This window comes from Leuciscus leuciscus (assembly GCF_965113295.1).
Source record: "Leuciscus leuciscus genome assembly, chromosome: 5".
Taxonomy (NCBI): domain Eukaryota; kingdom Metazoa; phylum Chordata; class Actinopteri; order Cypriniformes; family Leuciscidae; genus Leuciscus; species Leuciscus leuciscus.
Genome location: NC_138729.1, coordinates 15,189,632 through 15,211,559, shown reverse-complemented (window position 1 = coordinate 15,211,559; position 21,928 = coordinate 15,189,632). Strand labels below are relative to the sequence as shown.

Here is a 21,928-nt window from a genome sequence, read left to right as displayed (position 1 = left end):
AGTTAGAAGTTTTAAGTAGTTTGAAGTTTAAAGTAGTTAAAAATTGTATTGATAAATTAGTTAGAAATAAAGAATAGTTAGAAAGAAAAAGATTAGTTAGAAAGAAAAAGAAATAAAATTAGTTAGAAAGAAAGAAATATTAGAAAGAAAGAAAGAAAAAAAGAAAGATTAGTTAGAAAGAAAGAAAAAAGATTAGTTAGAAAGAAAAAAAAGAAAGATTAGTTAGAAAGAAAGATAGATTAGTTAGAAAGAAAGAAAGATAAGTTCAAAAGAAAGATTAGTTAGAAAGATAGATTAGAAAGAAGGATTAGTTAGAAAGAAAGAATGAAAGAAAGAGATTAGTTAGAAAGAAAGATTAGTTAGAAAGAAAGAAAAGTAGAAAGAAAGAAAAAATATTAGTTAGAAAGAAAAAGAAAGATAGATTAGTTAGAAAGAAAGAAATATTAGAAAGAAAGAAAGAACGATTAGTTAGAAAGAAAGAAAAAATATTAGTTAGAAAGAAAAAGAAAGAAAGATTAGTTAGAAAGAAAGAGAAAGAAAGAAAGATTAGTTAGAAAGAAAGATAAGTTAAAAAGAAAGATTAGTTAGAAAGATAGATTAGAAAGAAAGATTAGTTAGAAAGAAAGAATGAAAGAAAGAAAGAAAGAAAGAAAGAAAGAAAGAAAGATTAGTTAGAAAGAAAGAAATATTAGTTAGAAAGAAAGACAAAAATTGTTAGAAAGAAAGAAAAGTTAGAAAGAAAGAAAGAAAGTAAGAGAAAGAAAGAAAGATTAGTTAGAAAAAGGATAGAAAGAAAGAAAAAAAGGTGGATTAGTTAGAAAGAAAGATAGATTAGCTATAATAAAAGAAATAATGAACGGTGGATTAGTTATTTAGATAGAAAGAAAGATGGATTAGTTAGAAAGAAAGAAAGAAAGAAAGAAAGAAAGAAATAAAGAAAGAAAGAAGGGTTGTTAGTTAAAAATAAAGAAAGATGGATTAGTTAGTTAGAAAGAAAGATTGATTAGTTAGAAAGAAAGAAAGAAAGAAAGAAAGATGAATTAGTTAGAAAGAAAGAAAGATGGATTAGTTAAAAGGAAAGATATATTAGTTAGAAAGAAAGAAAATGAATGGTGGATTAGTTAGTTAGAAAGAAAGAAAGAAAGGAAGATGGATTAGTTAAAAAGAAAGAAAGATAGATTAGTTAGCAAGAAAGATAGATGGATTAGTTCAAAAGAAAGAAAGAGAGAAAGACTGATTAGTTAGAATGAAAGAAAGATGGATTAGTTCAAAAGAAAGATAGATTAGTTAGAAAGAAAGATAGATTAGATAGAAAGATAGATTAGTTAGAAAGAAAAAAAGAAATAGATTAGTTAGAATGAAAGAGAAAGATATATTAGTTAGAAAGAAAGAAAGATGGATTAGTAAGAAAGAAAGAAAGAAAGAAAGAAAGATGGATTGGTTAGTTAGAAAGAAAGAAAGATGGATTAGTTAGAAAGAAAGATGGATTAGTTAGAAAGAAAGAAATAAATAAAGAAAGATGGATTGGTTAGTTAGAAAGAAAGATAGATGGATTAGTTAAAAAGAAAGAAAGAAAGACTGATTAGTTAGAAAGAAAGATAGATTAGTAAGAGAGAAAGGAAAAGATTGATTAGTTAGAAAGAAAGAAAGAAAGAAAGAAAGAAAGAAAGAAAGAAAGAAAGAAAGAAAGAAAGAAAGATGGATTAGTTAGAAAGAAAGCTAGATCAGATAGAAGGATAAATAGATAGATTAGTTAGAAAGAAAGAAAGAAAGATAGATAGATTAGTTAGAATGAAAGAAAGAAAGATAGATTAGTTAGAAATAAATAGATAGATTAGTTAGAAAGATATATTAGTTAGAAAGAAAGAAAGAAAGAAAGAAAGAAAGAAAGAAAGAAAGATAGATTAGTTAGAAAGAAAGATGGATTGGTTAGTTAGAAAGAAAGATAGATGGATTAGTTAAAAAGAAAGAAAGAAAGACTGATTAGTTAGAAAGAAAGATAGATTAGTAAGAGAGAAAGGAAAAGATTGATTAGTAAGAAAGAAAGAAAGAAAGAAAGAAAGAAAGAAAGAAAGAAAGAAAGAAAGAAAGAAAGAAAGATGGATTAGTTAGAAAGAAAGCTAGATCAGATAGAAGGATAAATAGATAGATTAGTTAGAAAGAAAGAAAGAAAGAAAGAAAGAAAGAAAGAAAGAAAGATAGATTAGTTAGAATGAAAGAAAGAAAGATAGATTAGTTAGAAAGAAAGATGGATTAGTTAGAAAGAAAGAAATATGGATTGGTTAGTTAGAAAGAATGAAAGATGGATTAGTTAGAAATAAATAAATAAAGATGGATTAGTTAGAAAGAAAGAAAGAAAAAGAAAGAAAGAAAGAAAGAAAGAAAGAAAGAAAGAAAGAAAGAAAGAAAGAAAGAAAGAAAGATGGATTAGTTAAAAAGAAAGAAAGATAGATTAGTTAGAATGAAAGAAAGATAGATTAGTTAGAATGAAAGAAAGATATATTAGTTAAAAAGAAAGAAAGATAGATTAGATAAATAGAAAGATAGATTAGATAGAAAGATAGATTAGTTAGAAAGAAAGATTAGTTAGAATGAAAGAAAGATATATTAGTTAGAAAGAAAGTTGGATTAGTTATAAAGAAAGAAAGATAGATCAGTTTGTTAAAAAGAAAGATAGATTAGTTAGTTAAAAAAGAAAGATAGATTAGCTAGAACGAAAGATAGATTAGTTAGAACGAAAGATGGATTAGTTAGAAAGAAAGATAGATTAGATAGAAGGATAAATAGATAAATTAGTTAGAAAGATATATTAGTTAGAAAGAAAGAAAAAGAAAGAAAGAAAGAAAGAAAGAAAGAAAAAAAGAAAGAAAGATGGATTAGTTAAAAAGAAAGAAAGATAGATTAGTTAGAAAGAAAGATAGATTAGATAGAAAGATAGATTAGTTAGAAAGAAAGAAAGAAAGATAGATTAGTTAGAATGAAAGAAAGATATATATGAGTACTGTCTAGAGAAAAAAAAACGAACCGGATCGGTGGTTGCAACGCGGAGCTGTTACAGTTAATGCCCAGAGCTCCCATTCAGCTAAAACGGCAGTTATGGGGGCATTAACCTAAATAGTGTCTTTGTGCCTCTTAACAGACACAAAATGCAATTAAAATGTCTGTCCAACATGAACAGGGCCCTTACATGACAACGAGATGCGTTTAGCAACTTAGCCATTGTTTAAACTCACCTAAATAGTGTTTTAGACGGCTAGCTGTAGTCTCGTGCTGAAGTCCCGTGGGAACTCAGTAGTAGCCGGAACACGACGCTCCTCCCACCTGCACTATGTGCGCGATTTTTTCCCCCAAACGACTTCAGTGGAAATCCCGCCCTGCAGCTGATTTAATTGGTTTAGGTTACAGTGACGATTGACATGACCAATGAAAACCTTAGAATCAGCTGCAGGGCGGGATTTCCGCTGAAGTGGTTTGGGGAAAAAAAAATCACGCGCACTTTTTCCGGCTACAACTGAGTTCCCACGGGACTTCAGCGCGAGACTACAGCTAGCCGTCTAAAACACTATTTAGGTGAGTTTAAACAATGGCTAAGTTGCTAAACGCATCTTGTTGTCATGTAAGGGCCCTGTTCATGTTGGACAGACATTTTAATTGCATTTTGTGTATGTTAAGAGGCACAAAGACACTCTTTAGGTTAATGCCCCCATAACTGCCGTTTTAGCTGAATGGGAGCTCTGGGCATTAACTGTAACAGCTCCGCGTTGCAAGCACCGATCCGGTTCGTTTTTTTTTCTATAGACAGTACTCACAAAGGTAAAACGATCAAGATTAACTTAAAAATTCACCGGAGTTCTCCTTTAAAAAGAAAGAAAGATAGATTAGATAGATAGAAAGATAGATTAGATAGAAAGATAGATTAGTTAGAAAGAAAGAAAGAAAGAAAGAAAGAAAGAAAGAAAGAAAGCAAGAAAGAAAGATTAGTTAGAATGAAAGAAAGATATATTAGTTAGAAAGAAAGATGGATTAGTTAGAAAGAAAGAAAGATAGATCAGTTAAAAAGAAAGATAGATTAGTTAGTTAAAAAAGAAAGATAGATTAGTTAGAACGAAAGATAGATTAGTTAGAACGAAAGATAGATTAGTTAGAACGAAAGATGGATTAGTTAGAAAGAAAGATAGATTAGATAGAAGGATAAATAGATAAATTAGTTAGAAAGATATATTAGTTAGAAAGAAAGAAAGAAAGAAAGAAAGAAAGATAGATTAGTTAGAAAGAAAGAAAGAAAGATAGATAGATAGATAGATAGATAGATAGATAGATAGATAGATAGATAGATAGATAGATTTATAAGTACATTGAATGGTAGTTTAATTGAGTCTAGGGCTTCAGAGAATTTAGATTTGAGTTTTTGGGTTGTGCACTAATGGGCCACCGTAGTCTTGGCTCAATTTGAGCATTCTGCAATGAAAGTCAATGGGGGTTTTATGATTTTTAATATACATTTTTAAGAAAACCATAACTCAAACCAGTCTAAAAAGAAATAGCACACTAAGTCAGAACAGTATGAAGGTCTGACCCGAGTTTGGAGTATGTAGCTTGAACGATCTAGGAGGAGTTAGTGTCTAAAAATTTGCGGTCAGAAAAATAATAAGAAGAATAAGTTTAAATACAATATCAGTAGTTGGCTTCCTCAGGCCAACTTAATAAGACATTTATAATGTTAGAAAATATTCTTACTGTAACTTTTGATCAGTTTAACTCATCCTTGATGAATAAAAGTATTGATTTATTTAATTTCTTTCCCCCAAAAATTAAATTAAAATGTTTACTGACCCAAAACTTTTGAACGGTAGTGTATATATATTATTATTATTTATTTATTTTCCAAGGCTTGGATCTTGGAACCTATTTCGAGGTTTGAGTTCTCAAGCCACCAGGCACTGCTGTTGTGTGAATGAGCGGGCCGAAACGCCTTAAGGGTTTTCTGTTAGAACGGTGACGTGTAAGCGCCCCTAAGTTAATAACTAATGATCTTTGCAACAGAAGTGAATAGATCAAAACTAACTTTAGCTGGACAATAACTTTATTCTAGAGCTGCTGTAAAGCCAAAACAATCTCTGTTACTTTAATTTCCTATTATCACTGTAAAGCTGCTTTGAAACAGTCCATATTGTTAGAAGCGCTATATAAATGAAGGTGACTTAACTTGACTTAATTTGAACACTCTAGTCTAGAGGGTGGACTCCAGTGCCGGCCCGAGCCTTTTGGGGGCCCTAAGCAGAATTTGATTTGAGGGCCCCCTCCCACCCACTGTGCTTGACGATTATTGACACAAATGTCACACTGTAATGTTACATTATAAATTAATACAATGAGTTATGTATTAATACAAAATAAATACTTAATAAAAACTAGATACTTAAATAAAAAAGTTTAAACTTTTTCTTTACTCTTTTACTAACTCTTTGAAACTTCTGAAAACAAACTGTCACAAAACATATTAAATAAATTATTTGCAAAATATTGTGACGAGCGTCCGCGGAGGAATCAGCGTCGCCCTGGCAACCAACACAAAACACCTGCACGTCTTCACTGCCGGCTGATCGGTCACAGCTGCTATCAATCAGCCCACAGCCACATAAGCAGCACTTGGCTGAGCAAACAGACAGACACTTGTCTCGAGCCGAATGAAACGCTGGTCTAACCTTTCTCTCTGTTCTCCCCAGAAAGCAGCGAGTGACCGACAGCCCACCACTTTGGAGCATGTTTTGGACACCCACTTTCGATTGGACTGAGCACTGAGAGCACCAGCCACCACGCACCGGCTTACCTACTTTCACCAGTCTTATTTTCTGATTGTAAATAAATCCACCCTCCGGGGCCTTTTCACGCAGCCTGCCTTGTCGAGTGATTCTTCACCCCGTGACAATATCCTCCAACGTTTTGCAACACTTTGCAGTTTGAATGATGTCTTGTATGAACATGACGGAGTATGTTTTTATGTTTCCACTGTTCGATCGCGCCCGTGCCTCACACACACACACACAACATATTCCAGCATTGCAATCTTGACATCGCAGCCTGTTCATTATAGCCATAATAAAATATAATAATAAAATAGTCAACCTAACATATAAAAATTACACTGCTCTGTTTAAATAGTCAGTAGTACAATTCGTTCCATTCAGCGTAAGCACCGCTCCACTGTGATGTTTCCAAGCACATTTATGCGCGTGTGAAGAGGATGATTTTTTCCGTCGATATTGGAACATGAGTGAAGTACAAAGAAGCCTATTATAAAGAATAGTTTGCCAGATACATGAGCCCAACGCCACTTACTTTTGCTTTAAATTATTTCGTTTTGGCTTGTTTATAGTTATTTTTTTTATTCTTAGTCTGTTTTGAATATCATTCAATTTAAAGGATAAATCATTGATTTAAATGTCAATCATTAATTATTGATCAAATAAAATTGTGACATGGCTTAACATTACCGTGACTTTGCTCACGAATTGTCTATAGACGCAAGGTTATGCGCATGACTCAAACAATGGCAGACACAGCAGCAGTTGTAGGCAGGTATATTGATCATGAAATCAGAATTTTCTTGTCTTGAATAATTCATTAATTCATTAATTTATGTCACTTGTTTAAGTTAATTAATATGTAAAAAAACATAAAAGCAGGGGGCCCCAAGCAGCCTCTTAGTTCGCTTATGCCTCGGGCCGGCTCTGGTGGACTCAAACAAACTCTGAGGGGAGTTCATTTAACACGTTTTTTTTGTGGTGTAATATCTCTGGGTGATTTAAATTGTTATTTGTTTACATTTGTGTATATATTTGAGTTATGTGCAGTGTCTTATATCCACCGTTTCTGTCTGTATTAACACATTATAATGCCGTCCATCATATCTAACGTCATGTGTGCACCTCTCAACGAGGTTTACTGCCTATGTGAATGTTAATGATTTAACTATATCTCTAATATATTTGGTATTGTCTGCTACAGTGTACAAATGTGCTATCAGTGCTACAAATATATACACAAATGTAAACAAATAATTTAAATCACCACCCAGAGATATTACATCACAAAAAAAAAAAAAAGTGTAAAATGAACACTGAATGTAAAAAAACATTAAAAAAAATAAACTCGATTGGCAGGGGGCCCCAAGCAGCAGCTTAGTTCGCTTATTTAATTAATTCATTCATTACATTTATATAGCGCTTTTCTCGGCACTCAAAGCGCTTTACATAGAAGGGGGAATCTCCTCAACCACCACCAATGTGCAGCATCCACTTGGATGATGCGACGGCAGCCATATTGCGCCAGAACGCTCACCACACACCAGCTTACTGGTGGAGAGGAGACAGTGATGAAGCCAATCAGTATATGGGGATGATTAGGAGGCCATGATGGACAGAGGCCACTGGGCAAATTTGGCCAGGATGCCGGGGTTACACCCCTACACTTTCGAAAGACATCCTGGGATTTTTAATGACCACAGAGAGTCAGGACCTCGGTTTAACGTCTCATCCGAAGGATGCCTCGCTTATGCCTCGGGCCGGCTCTGGTGGGATAAAAAAAAATCTGTAATTAACACCACTGTAATGCCGTCCATCATATCTAACGTACCGTGCGCACCTCTCAACGAGGTTTACTGCCTGAATGTTATTGATTTAACTGTATCTCTAATATATTTGGTATTGTCTGCTATTTTCAGACCACTCACTGTTACCACTCAAAATCTGAATCGACAGTAAACTCGAAACTCTGGTTCAACTGAGTCCTGTGTGTTTCCTTATCGGTCGGTCACTCTCCACGTATGGTAAATGGACTGCATTTATATAGCGCTTTCACAGACCTATGGCCACCAAAGCGCTGTACATAGCCTCACATTCACCCATTCACTCACACATTCATACACCGACGGCGGTGTCAGCCATGCAGGGCGCCATCCAGCACGTCGGGAGCAGCTGGGGTTAGGTGTCTTGCTCATGGACACCTCGACACTTGGTCAGGTGGAACCGGGGATTGAACCACCAACCTTTCGGTTTGTAGACAACCTACATGAACCACTGAGCCACTGCCGCTCCGCCCCGCTGCCGTATGTCGTGACCGAGTGATACGAATCTCGCAAGAGAGGCCAATCTACTTCGAGTGAAACTAAAACGAGCCAATGCATATTGGCGTGCAATCATTTGCATCAGCTGTTAAGCCACGCAGCGCGGGTATATGATGAGCAGCAGTATTTCTGGTTGCGGTCGTTTCCTGTCCTCACTGACGGCCACGATCACTATCTCACATGCCTGGGAAACATGTGAGACTGTGTTCGATGGTGGTTCATGTTTTCGCAAGGGGACATCACCACGTCGGCATGCCGGTCAACTCTTCTTTGTCCGGAAAGCTTGAGTCCCCTCTGTTGTTGGCCAGCCGCTGCTTGTGTGTAAAAGCATAGCTGCAGGTCTGCTCGACACTCTGGGAGACCGTGGAGATCAGCGAGAGCTTCAGCCGGGAAAAACCTGACGGGTCTCTCGCTCCTCAGCGTGTCGTGTGCCGTCGAGCTCACGGCAGCCCACCGACGTACCACCAGAGTGCCTCGTGGGCTGCCCCTCAGTCTACTCGTCGCCAAGGGTGTCATCCCCTGCAAAAAAAACCAGCCTGCTCTACTGTGTCCGCTACAGGGATGACATCGCCTGCCTTAGTCGCTGTTTAAGTGGTCGGTGAAACAATCACCCCTGAGATGGGTGACCCGGAGATGGGTGGAGCTGCTTTCTCCCGGTGGAGGACCGGGGAACACATTTTTTGAGTCAAAATTCTGTTCCACCACTGGAGTCAAAAACAAAAAAACAACAAAAAAAGAGCAGTTCCTCTATCCCTGGGTCTGAGGAGGGCCGGGAGAGCAGTGGGAGGAGAGAATCCTCACCACTCTCATCCGCCTCTTCTGTCGCCAGCGGGCGGAATTGTTTGGTTCGAGAATGCAACCAAGCCACCTCCTGCACCTCCTGTCCCATGAAACCAGGTTAGTGTTGCTCAGCACACTTAGACTCCGCTATGGGCCGCCTCCCAGAGAGAGCCTCCCGAGCCTCGTCCCTGTGTTCCATCTCACTGCCCCACTCCGGGTACGCCTACGGTCCCTTTGTGAAGTCATTTCCCCCAGTGAGCCTACTTGTGCAAATACTGTGCAAAGTCAGGGAGGACGAGGAACAGGTCCTTCTGGTGGCTCCCTATTGACCCACCCGGACCTGGTTCCCAGGACTCATCTTCCTCTTGACAGTCCCTCCCTGGCCCATTTCTCTGAGGAAGTACCTTCTGACTCAGAGACGGGGCACCCTATGGTACCCGCGTCCGTACCTCTGGAAACTCCATGTCTGGTCCCTGAATGGGACGCGGAGGTTCTAGGTGACTTACCCCCAGAGGTACTTAACACCATCCCTTCTGCGCGAGCGCCATCTATGAGACGTGCGTATGTGTTCGTCGAGTGGTATTCTTCTCGCCCAGAGGACGCCCGAAGATGTTCGATAGGGTCCGTGCTTTCCTTCTTGCAGCAAGGGTTGAAGCGAAGGCTGTCTCCCTTCACTCTCAAGTACATGCTGCCACTATTTCAGCTTATTAAGACCACATAGATGGCAAAGGACCTCAGACCAGCTCTCGTCTGTTACGGGGGCCAGCAGAAGGGAAAGGCTGTCTCCAAGCAGAGGATGGCCCACTGGATAGTGGGTGCCATCGCCTTGGCTTACCCAGCACAAGGCGTGCTCTGCCCGCTCAGGTTGCATGCACACTCTACGAGAGGCGTTGCATCATCCTGGGCACTGGCACGTGGCTCCTCGCTAATAGATTTCTGTAGAGCTGCGGGCTGGGCGACAACTAACACGTTCGCTAGATACTATAGCCTACGTGTAGAGCCCATGTTCTCACCCTAAATGGGTAGAAGCACTGAGAGGCCCCGCTCTGTCGGCTTGCTGCACCCTACTGTGCACCCTTATTGCTCCAGAGTGAAAAACCTGTTGAGTCCTCAAACACCCGCGGTCCGGACATGGCGGAGCGTCCGGTGCCAGGCCTTTATCCGCTGAATCCTTGAGAACCGGGTCTAAGCTGGGTCCCATATGTGTGACCCTACGGGGATCCCATATGTGTATATTTCTCCACGGCTGCTCCTAATGGAAGCCTGTGTCTTTCCCTTGGGCTAAGTCACCCAGTATTCATATGCAGTACAACCTTCGGGTTAGTCCATATGTATATCCCCACATAACGTCAGGGAAGAATGTGGCTTCCGCAGTGTTCTCCTTCCCATAGAAAGGGCACACTTCCCAGTGTTATCCAATATCTCACTGCATGGGTTATCTTGAACTCACTCTGTGTAAGCCCTCTCCTATCGTCCTTCCAGGCAAGAAGGTGTAGAGGCTTGCTCAGGGCGCTGGATGGGGTGCAGCAGCTGTGGCGCATTGGTAGGGGTTCCTATCAGTCGGTCACGACGTACGTCGACGTACGACCGATAAGGGAACGCCTCGGTTACATATGGTAACCCTCGTTCCCTGAGGGAGGGAACGGAGACGTACGTCCCGTCGCCACATCTGCTGCGACCCGCCGGGGCAGCCAGCTCACCGTCTCGGCTCCTCAGCAAAAAACTGAAGTGCAATCACATCTTCTGCTCATTATATACCCGCGCTGCGTGGCTGAACAGCTGATGCAAATGATTGCCCGCAAATATGCATTGGCTCCTTTTAGTTTCACTCGAAATAGATTGGCCTCTCTAGCGAGATTCCTATCAGTCGGTCACAAAGTACTCCCTCAGGGAACGAGGGTTACCATATATAACCGAGACATTCTTGCCAAAACACCAGTGCAGATACAAATTCACCTGTTCCAGCACAAATACAGTCCTTACCTAATTCTTAACAAGAGAGAGAGCGTTTAGGATATCCTTTATTGAGACTTATTTAGATGCAAGTTCTCTACTGTTGCCCAGTACCTTCAATGGAGAATATTTTTTCCCTTAGCTGGTTTAGTATCGTGGTGAGAGCACTGAAACTCTCGGTCTCAAACACAAACTGAGGAGACGAAGCGATCACCTCCAGCTCAGGATAAGAATACTCCTTACCAACCTGTCAAAAAAACAAAAATATTTTATTAATTAAAAATAAGACACCCAGCATTTATGAAATATTATGATCTTTAATTTTTTCTGTCATGCTTTTAATAATTTTTACCTGTCTCGTTCTTATTTTACTTTGTCTATTTTATGTACTTTGGCAACCAAAGTTGATTTTAAATGTGCTTTATAAATAAACTGAATAAATAAACTGAATAAATATTTTTCAATAGCATTTACACAGCAAATACTGTAAATTACTGTAAAATGGCCAGATTGATTGACTTTTCCGGAAAATACACAATGGGCCCTATTTTAACGATCTGAAACGCAAGTATCAAGCGCGAAACGCAAGTAACTTTGTGGGCGGGTCTTGGGCGCTGTTGCTATTATACCGCCGGGATAAATGACTCTTGCGCCCGACGCAAATCTAAAATGGGTTGGTCTTAAGTAGGTTCATTATTCATAGGTGTGGTTTGGGCATAACGTGAAATAAACCAATCACCCTTTAAGAGCAAGCACGCCTGTTCCATGGCGGTTGATATTATAACAGCGGATTTGCCAGGCGCGCGCCAGGAGCGGTTCACAGCAGAGGAGACCGACGTTCTCGTCAGGGCCGTAAAACACAGAGAAGTGACATTGGGGATGGAGAAACCCACCCAAATGAGCTTCGGTTAAACAGGTGTATAATAATTTGGGTAAATGTGTAAGCTAGATTTATGCCTATTTTTTCACATCTTCATGGACACAACAATGATTTCCCTCATGTGTTAATATTTTTCCTTGTAATAATGTTTGGTTTTCTAAAAATGAGAACGGCTGCGTCTGTGTGTAGATGAGAAAAGCAAAGTGAATGCGCGTTGTGCACACGCTACATTGATTATGGCCAAGCATGCACCCTTAAAATAGCATATGAATAACATGCGCAAACGCGCCACTGACTTCAGACTAGGTTTTTCCTGGTCAGTGGTGGAATTGTTTTCTAAACCTGCAAAATACGTTTGTGCCGGAACACGCCTCCTCTTTGCGCTGAACCGCCCCCGGGAGCGCAAATGCATTTGCTAGTTTACCGACGTGCGTCTGTGGAGGGAAAAGTCTGCTGTGCGCGGGTGCAAAATAGGAATGATACATGCGTCGGTATGCAAAGTCAAATGTGCTGGGTGCAAGATAGGGCCCCATATCTTCCATTAAAATAATTTGTGGAAAATGAATCAGCACTGAGTTCATTATGTGATGCAAGACAAAAACAATGATTTCAGAGATTAACTCATGTTTTCTTTTCTTTTGTTTGCTTGTTTTTTTAGCACTTAATGCAAAACTAGCCATGTAAACCAGTGGTTCTAATGGATTTGAAAACTACATGCATGTGTGTTGGAGCAGGGTAGGGACTGAATTTTGCACCCCTGCTGTATTGCATTAATAGAAGGTCATATATTTAAATAAAGTATTTCTCCAAAATGTATTCATAATTGTATTTTTGTGACCATTGCAGTGGAACACAAAAACACTGTCAGTGCATCCAGACTTTGTAAGTACTCATACCAGTAATCCTGTGCTTTGTTTACACATAGCATCATAATGATAATTTACAGAATTTTTACTGGTAATATTAAAACTTCTCATCATGGGAAATTGAGAGAACCGATTTAATGTTATTTCTCAAAAGGTCCTGTGGTGGAAAGATTTTACTCCCACTCAGGTCTTGTTCACAAATAATCTCCAAACTGAAATTTTCCGGAAAAGACTGTATGTGTAAAAGCACTTACAAGCTCTAATAGAGGAGTTCTGTGCTAACTGTGCTAACCACACAATAGTTTTTAAGCTTTATTTAACCTAGAATATTCCTTTAACTTTATTTCATGATTCATGTTTACCCCAATGGCAAATCGTGTGATGTCCCGTTCATTGGCTTTCAGGATTACATTCTTAAATTCCTCTTTGGGGTCATTTGATTTTCCATCAGTGATCACCAGCAATAACTTCTGAGAGTTGCTTCGCATTCCCACCTTCTCAGAAAACATCTCTTCACTAAGGGGGAATGAGAGAGCAATAAACAGCAACTGTTTGGCTTCATATCATAGCAGAACCCATGTATATTACAATTATGGCTACACTCACAGTACAAAACATATTGCAGAAGGTGTGTATGTATCTCCCTGTGCCTGGGTCACGTCTTTCATTAGTTGGTCAGGGTCTCGATTCACTGCAAAGTTCTCAAAATGAAAGACAGCAGACACTCTGGTGGAGAACTTGGCCACTGCCACCTGAGACACAGAAACAATATGAATATGACACCATAGTGATACAAAAAATAAAGGCTTGAATTGTTTGTAATTAAATATTTTTATTCAAACTACATGACTTAAATCTTGAACAGATCATACACTAGGCATCATACACCGGCCGAGTCAAAGGTAGGGTAGGACATAGCCGCGGGAACATACACTCACCTAAAGGATTATTAGGAACACCATACTAATAGTGTGTTTGACCCCCTTTCACCTTCAGAACTGCCTTAATTCTACGTGGCATTGATTCAACAAGGTGCTGAAAGCATTCTTTAGAAATGTTGGCCCATATTGATAGGATAGCATCTTGCAGTTGATGGAGATTTGTTGGATGCACATCCAGGGCACGAAGCTCCCGTTCCACCACATCCCAAAGATGCTCTATTGGGTTGAGATCTGGTGACTGTGGGGGCCATTTTAGTACAGTGAACTCATTGTCATGTTCAAGAAACCAATTTGAAATGATTCGAGCTTTGTGACATGGTGCATTATCCTGCTGGAAGTAGCCATCAGAGGATGGGTACATGGTGGTCATAAAGGGATGGACATGGCCAAAAACAATGTTCAGGTAGGCCGTGGCATTTAAACGATGCCCAATTGGCACTAAGGGGCCTAAAGTGTGCCAAGAAAACATCCCCCACACCATTACACCACCACCACCAGCCTGCACAGTGGTAACAAGGCATGATGGATCCATGTTCTCATTCTGTTTACGCCAAATTCTGACTCTACCATCTGAATGTCTCAACAGAAATCGAGACTCATCAGACCAGGCAACATTTTTCCAGTCTTCAACTGTCCAATTTTGGTGAGCTCGTGCAAATTGTAGCCTCTTTTTCCTATTTGTAGTGGAGATGAGTGGTACCCGGTGGGGTCTTCTGCTGTTGTAGCCCATCCGCCTCAAGGTTGTGCGTGTTGTGGCTTCACAAATGCTTTGCTGCATACCTCGGTTGTAACGAGTGGTTATTTCAGTCAAAGTTGCTCTTCTATCAGCTTGAATCAGTCTGCCCATTCTCCTCTGACCTCTAGCATCAACAAGGCATTTTTCGCCCACAGGACTGCCGCATACTGGATGTTTTTCCCTTTTCACACCATTCTTTGTAAACCCTAGAAATGGTTGTGCGTGAAAATCCCAGTAACTGAGCAGATTGTGAAATACTCAGACCGGCCCGTCTGGCACCAACAACCATGCCACGCTCAAAATTGCTTAAATCCCCTTTCTTTCCCATTCTGACATTCAGTTTGGAGTTCAGGAGATTTTCTTGACCAGGACCACACCCCTAAATGCATTGAAGCAACTGCCATGTGATTGGTTGATATTGCAGGGCGGTGCTATGGTAGAGTTTTTTTTTAAAACAAAATCCTAATATTAAACAGCCCAAACAAAAAGATAAACATACAAATGAATGAGTACAGAGTTGTGAGAACGCTCAGAACTCATGATACATTTTAAAAAGCACAGCACATAAATCTGCATATTACCATATGATACTCACTCAGGAGTGCCGGTTCACACAGAAAGCATAATCTTTCAAAGCGAAAACGCAAGATGCCAAACGCGGGCAGTGGGAACGGGGGAAAACGCAAGGTCTCGAGGCGCGTTTTAGTTGAACTTATTTTAACTTGAGTGCTGCATTTTGAGAATGCTGTGTCATGCGCGAGAAAGTGTGTTCACACTGAAAAACAATGGAAAATTAGCAGAGTGGAATGGTTGACGTACTGTGTGAACAGCCCCTAATGCCGATGAATGCTTTAATCAATACATCTATATTTAGTTCTCTTACGAGAGGTCTCTCGTACTGCGTAAGATATCTTACGCTAGGGGAAAATCCTTTTCCGCGAGATATTGAAGCCAAAAATTATCCTTAATTTTGTAATAATGCAAAACGCGTTGCAGCAGCAATGCAGACATAGGCGAGACAGCTCGCGCGCCTATTGGCTGCTCTGCGGCAACTGCAGCAGCCTATCGAGCGAGGCCTGGCGTGACGTCAGACCCAATCAGGGCACTTCGCGCCCGCTGCGTCACGTCCCGCCGAAATGGGCGTGGTCTAGGCCTATAAATATCGCTCGCAGGCAGCTATTATCTGATTTTTCATCCTTCAAGCGAAGCACACGCATCGCTGGAGCTGGATTAGAAGCCGCGCCGTCGAGAGAGAGCACCTTCAGCGGGACGAGTCACTGAAGTCGCTGGCCGCGCCGCCTTCCTTGCCTTCCTGCTGCGCTTTCCGGCATTATATCCTTTCTCTGCTACTGTGTTTATGTATGTGTGTGTGCTCGCCGCCGCGACACACACTCCCATTGCACTAAAAGAGCTGGGCGTCTTTTTCAAGACGCCCCTTTTCCTGATCACGCAGCTCTCGCACTCGCTGACGGCGACTGCCCTCACTGCGAGTTAGGTACTGCCTATGGTGACTCTGAGGACTCACCTGGCATCCTTCTCCGAGACTGCTCCTCCGCCCCCCCCCCAACCCGCAAAGCTTGCCGGTTCGCCCGCTTGCCTTGCCTGCTTGGGGGACGATACCTGTTCTCCCTCTGTTCGAGCCGCGCACACCGCGCCGCTCACAGAGGATGTCAGGAGCGGGCGGTCACGGGGCTAGCTTTCTCTCTCCCTCTGTTCAAGCCGCGCAAACTGCGCCGCTCACAAGGGAGGCTGGAAGCGGACGGTCGGGGTTAGTTTTTCTTTACGTTATAAGAAAGCTACCCTGCCTTCTGCGCCCCATTCATGCGTCACTCACCGGCGAAAGGAGAAAGATGTGTTTTTTAGTCCCTCCGAGGATGGACTGACCTTCAATTTCTCATACATATTCCCAGTTCCCTGATCATGCGACTGGAAATATCAATATTGCAGCAGGCGAGCCTGTTTTAATACAAGCGCGCCTGCAAGCATACGCCGAAGAAAGCATGTGACGCTCTTATATGCTCGTGCATCCAAAAACCTTTGCGTTCCCCCCCTGTGGCTCAGTGGCGGAATCATTGGTTTTTCCCACGAGAGACCGGAGTTCGAATCCCGGTCTAGCGGCAGTTAAAATTATGCCGCCAATGCTTCGCTCTGTCAGTTCCCTGAAAAGCGACTGCAGACGTGCATTTTGCAGCCAACGAGCGCGTTGCACAACCCGCTCGCCTGCACCCAAACACCGTTTCTATGGTTTCCGTGCGTCACTGGCGAAAGGAGAAAAGAGCGTTTTCTGGTCCCCCCGCGGATGGACCGACCTCGTCTTTCTCGTACATTTCTCATTCCCCTCTGAAGTTCGGGCGACTGGAAATGTCTGTATTGCAGTGAGCAAGCCTGTTGTAATACACGCATGCCTGCAAACAAACGCCAGCACGTTGACGGTCTCTTATAATACTCGCGCTAACTGAGTTACAATGTGTCTCCCCCTGTGGCCCAGTGGCAGACTCTCAGGTTTTTGCACGCGAGAGACCCGCGTTCGATCCCCGGGTCTACCGGCAGATAAAATTATGCCGTCAATGCTCGCTCTGTCAGTTCCCTGAAAAGGCGACTGCAGATGTGTATTTTGCAGCCAACGAGCGCGTTGTACAACCCGCTCGCCTGCACCCAAACACCGTTTCTATGGTGTTCCGTGCGTCACTGGCGTAAGGAAAAAAGGGAGTTTTTCTGGTCCCGCTGCGGACGGACCAACCTCCCTTTTTCCTATACATTTCCCATTCCCCTCTGGAATTCAGGCGACTGGAAATGTCAATATTGCAGTGAACAAGCCTGTTGTAATGCACGCAGGCCTGCAATAAACGCCAGCATGTTGACGCTCTCTGTTTCTATGGCAACTTCTCGCTCGTTCAGTTCCAGTAAATGTGACTGTTCCAGTGTATCCTGCAGTAAACAAGTCGGTTCTGTCACCCGCTTGCCTGCACACAAACGCTGTTTTTACGGCTACCCAGATAAATCCCATAAGTGTGAATTTTTTCTGGTGTCCCGGCCACGGCCGATGGTGCTTTATGTGTAAGAAGAATGCCCACTGCCCAGTGCCCATCTCTACACACAAGCACAGCCCGTCACACAGGGCTCGCGCACATGAATCGGCTCAGACCGATTGCGCTTCAAACATGGTGAATGTGCCCACTAACACCACGTTATGCATGTCTCACGGTTTCTGTAAAAACGAAACCAACGTGCACTCGCTTCACGCAAGCGAACGATGCTTTCGGTGTGATAAATGTGCCCGCTGTCCCGCGCCCACATCCACACATAGACATGACAGTTCCCACGGGAACCGCCCAGCCCTCCCCCTCGCGGTTAACCACCGCAGAGGAGTCGAGCGCGGGCAATCTGCCCGCTGTCATCAGCGCGCCCCATGCCTCAAATGTCACGAGCGACACGCTTGTGTTACAGCACACCGAAGCTTCTCCATCGCTGAGCGAGCGGAGCGCGCTTCGTATTCGACCCCTAGCTATCCATGCAGACGCATGGGCAAAGCTACCCGGGGTTTCGAAGTGGGTGCTGAACATTATAGAAAGAGGCTATTCGCTGCAGTTTTCGCCGACGCCCTCGCCGCTATGTGGCGCGCGTCGAGACCACGGTAAAAGCAGAAGTAGCACATCTACTTCGAGCCGAGGTGACGAAACTATTGAGCAAAGGGGCCATAGAACCTCTCTCTCAAGATCAGAGCGAGGGAGGGCTATACAGCAGATACTTCCTGGTACCGAAAAAAGACGGGGGTCTCAGACCCATACTAGATCTAAGGCAACTGAACAAAGTGCTTGTGAAGCGACAGTTCAGGATGCTCACGACCAGGCAAATCCTTGTGCAGATTCGCCAAGGAGATTGGTTTGTGTCAATAGATCTGAAAGACGCGTGTTTTCAAATACAGATAGCGTCACGTCACAGGCGATATTTGAGATTCGCCTTCGAGGGCCAGGCATATCAGTACACAATCCTGCCGTTCGGTTTGTCCCTAGCACCCCGTACATTTACGAAGTGCATGGATGCGGCGCTCGCACCCCTCAGAATGAGAGGCATGCGAGTGCTGAACTATTTGGACGATTGGCTGATTCTAGCGCAATCTCGCGCAGTGCTCATAGAACACACGACCATTTTACTCGATCACCTCGAGGATTTGGGTCTGAGTGTCAATTGGGCGAAGAGCTCCCTGTCTCCCAGTCAGAAAATATCTTTCCTGGGCACAGAACTGGACTCACTATCCATGATAGCGCGACTATCACAACAGCGCGCGGTAGACATTCGACGCACAGCGAACCCTTTTCGCTGCGGCGCGTCTGTCCCGCTCAAGAGATTTCAGAAGATGCTAGGTCTCATGGCCTCAGCATCGTCAGTGCTCCAGCTGGGTCTGCTCCGCATGCGCCCGCTGCAGTTTTGGCTGAAAGCGCGAGTCCCACGCGAAGCGTGGGCACCCGGTTTGCTTCGCCTCAGGGTCAATCAGAAATGCGTTACAGCTCTGAAACCCTGGAAAGCGAACGACTGGTACCAATCAGGTGTAAGCCTGGGGACTTCCTCGAGGGTGAAAGTGGTGTCCACGGACGCGTCCACCTCGGGATGGGGAGCGCTGCTCAAGGGCAGACCGTTCTTCGGTCAGTGGTCAGAACGGGAGAAGCTCCTGCACATAAACTGCCTCGAAATGCTGGCAGTAGACAACGCACTGACGCGTTTTTGTCCCCAAATAAAAGGTCACCACGTCTTGGTCCGTTCGGACAACATGTCTGTGGTGTCCTACATAAATCGCCAGGGCAGCATCAGATCCGAGAAACTGTACAGGCTGGCAGAACGCCTCCTGGTATGGGCTCAGTGCAACCTCCGCTCGCTCAGAGCAGCGCACGTGCCAGGGATCATGAATATAGGACCAGACAGACTGTCCAGGAACAATGTTCCGGCAGGCGAATGGTCTCTACACCCACAGACAGTCCAACTGCTGTGGAAGAAATTCGGCAGAGCGGAAGTGGACCTGTTTGCGTCTCAAGAAAACGCTCACTGTCAAGAATTTTTCTCCAAGAGCAGGAGCGCGCTGGCCCATGTGTGGCCCCGCCGCCCGCTCTATGCTTTTCCCCCCGTCTCTCTCCTGCCTCAGGTGATAGAACGGATCAGGGAAGAAGGATGCTCAGTACTGCTGGTAGCACCGTTCTGGAAAAAACCAACCTTGGTTCCCAGCCGTGATGCAGTTAGCAAGTACTGCCCCGTGGCCAGTACCAGTGAGGAGAGATCTCCTCTCACAGGCCCGCGGCTCGATCTGGCATCCTCACCCGGAACTATGGTCCCTTCATGTCTGGGCCATCAACGGGTACATGTTGGACTCCCTAAAGGAGTATTAAACACGATCACGCAGGCTAGAGCTCCGTCTACAAGACGACTCTATTCTTCGAAATGGTCAGTGTTTTCGAGCTGGTGCACAGCCCGTGGTGTGTCACCCACAAACTGTGATGTGACGGAGGTGTTTTCCTTCCTACAAGAGCTGTTGGATGGGGGCAGGGCCCCCTCCACGCTCAAAGTTTATGTGGCGGCTATAGCAGCGTTCTCAGAAACAACGCTTGGTCAGTCAATAGGAAGGAACGATTTAGTCATCCGCTTCCTTAGAGGAGCTGAGAGACTGAATCCTCCCAGACCTCCCTCAGTCCCCGTATGGGACCTTTCTACGGTTCTGGAAGCCATGAAAGGTGCGCCATTTGAGCCTTTACAGTCAATCGATTTGAAACACCTGTCTTTCAAAACGGTGTTTTTGCTGGCTCTCGCTTCAGTGAAGCGCATAGGGGATCTGCACGCGCTCTCTGTGAGCGCGGCGTGCATGGAGTTTGGGCCCAATGACTCAAAAGTTATACTCAAACCTAAGCACGGTTATGTTCCAAAATCCCTCAACACACCGTTTAGGGCGCAGATTATCTCTCTGTCAGCCCTACCGGTCCCTGATGAGGAAAGAGACGCGAGCCTCCTTTGCCCAGTCAGGGCATTACGAGCTTATGTGTCTCGCTCGTCTGTTTTCAGACAGACGGAACAGCTCTTTGTTTCGTTTAGCGGACGTTCTAAGGGACTAGCCGCGTCGAAACAGAGCCTATCCAGATGGATAGTTGATGCTATAGCGCTGGCATACGCCTCCAAGGGCATGCAGTGCCCTTTGGGTGTCAGAGCGCATTCCACGAGAGGCATGGCCTCTTCGTGGGCCTGGTCAAGTGGGATTGCCTTGCAAGATATTTGTATGGCGGCAGGCTGGGCCTCCCCGTCTACATTTATAAGGTTTTATAACCTAGAGGTTCCCGCCCTGCAGGCCAGGCTGCTGTCGGTCTAAACTACCAGTATTATCTGACCTGATGCGTTCAGCTCAGAATGCTGCGTTTACTGAGCACAGCTCAATTTTCGACAGTTTAAAGCTGGGCAAACTGTGTAAGACCCACATTTTTTCCCATCAGTTCAGGCCGTACCCCGCCCTGTCTGTATGATGAAATTTGCGTCCCTTCGACGCTACTTTATGTGGAAAAGTGAGGCTGCACCCCTCCTTCTTCCCGGACTCTCTGTGAGTTCACTGAGTGATTGTGCACTATATGTACCCCGGGCTTTCGCCCTTGGGTCTTTGGTGTCAGATCTCAGCATGCACGGCGTTTTACACTGGGTCCCCTAGCGTAAGATATCTTACGCAGTACGAGAGACCTCTCGTAAGAGAACGTACTCGGTTACTAACGTAACCTCGGTTCTCTCTAGAAGAGGGAACGAGTACTGCGTATCTTGCCGTGCATGCACACGCTCTGGTTGCTTCGATGATGAAAAACCAGATAATAGCTGCCTGCGAGCGATATTTATAGGCCTAGACCACGCCCATTTCGGCGGGACGTGACGCAGCGGGCGCGAAGTGCCCTGATTGGGTCTGACGTCACGCCAGGCCTCGCTCGATAGGCTGCTGCAGTTGCCGCAGAGCAGCCAATAGGCGCGCGAGCTGTCTCGCCTATGTCTGCATTGCTGCTGCAACGCGTTTTGCATTATTACAAAATTAAGGATAATTTTTGGCTTCAATATCTCGCGGAAAAGGATTTTCCCCTAGCGTAAGATATCTTACGCAGTACTCGTTCCCTCTTCTAGAGAGAACCGAGGTTACGTTAGTAACCGAGTACGTTTTTTCACATGCATTAAATGAGTGTCAAATCAGTTCTGAGATGCTGGTCCTCAACCAGTGTCACGTCACTCACTCCATGCGAGATCGGCTTATTGCCTTATGATATATTAATTTCTTTTAGAGTCATAAAACCCTATTCAACAACATATAAAAACGATATAATCTTTAGAGTAATTTTATAAAGGTTGAAGGTGTTATTAAAAAACAGGTAGAATAACAAAAAGTTATTTAAAAGTCATGTCATCTTAAATTCCAATGTAGTGAAACAGCTGTCGTCAGGGGGTGCTGCAGCACCCTCAGCACCCCTAGTTCCTGCGGCCATGGGGTAGGCTATTGTTTTATAAACACTTTTTCTTTATACTGGTTGAAACTCTCTTCACATTCTGATAGCAATCAATAGAAGTGGTCTAAATATTAAAACATGTACATATATCTTCTGTGGAAGTCTCAGGACCAAAAAATTTTTTAAATGCAATGACACA

At 43.4% G+C, this 21,928-nt stretch overlaps 1 protein-coding gene and 2 long non-coding RNA genes across 12 annotated transcripts in view; 2 read left to right on the top strand and 1 right to left on the bottom strand.

The window, feature by feature from the left end:
* Nucleotides 1–21,928, bottom strand: part of LOC309499883 (integrin alpha-X-like) — a 298,717-nt gene that overhangs the window by 212,951 nt on the left and 63,838 nt on the right. For 9 of the 10 annotated variants that reach the window (XM_082171374.1, XM_082171377.1, XM_082171371.1 and 6 more), the window contains 3 exons: nt 13,211–13,356; nt 12,967–13,120; nt 10,973–11,105 (listed from right to left, as the gene is read on the bottom strand). In XM_082171374.1, coding sequence (XP_082027500.1) covers nt 10,973–11,105; nt 12,967–13,120; nt 13,211–13,356 — 433 coding nt within the window. The remainder of the gene's footprint in view (nt 1–10,972; nt 11,106–12,966; nt 13,121–13,210; nt 13,357–21,928) is intronic. The other variant, XM_082171378.1, reaches the window with a different exon arrangement.
* LOC309499981 lies at nt 1,114–1,806 on the top strand. The gene is made up of 3 exons (XR_014206408.1): nt 1,114–1,324; nt 1,371–1,490; nt 1,612–1,806. It is a non-coding gene; the product is annotated as an uncharacterized lncRNA (long non-coding RNA).
* LOC309499979 lies at nt 1,846–10,941 on the top strand. The gene is made up of 3 exons (XR_014206404.1): nt 1,846–2,585; nt 2,872–2,971; nt 3,961–10,941. It is a non-coding gene; the product is annotated as an uncharacterized lncRNA (long non-coding RNA).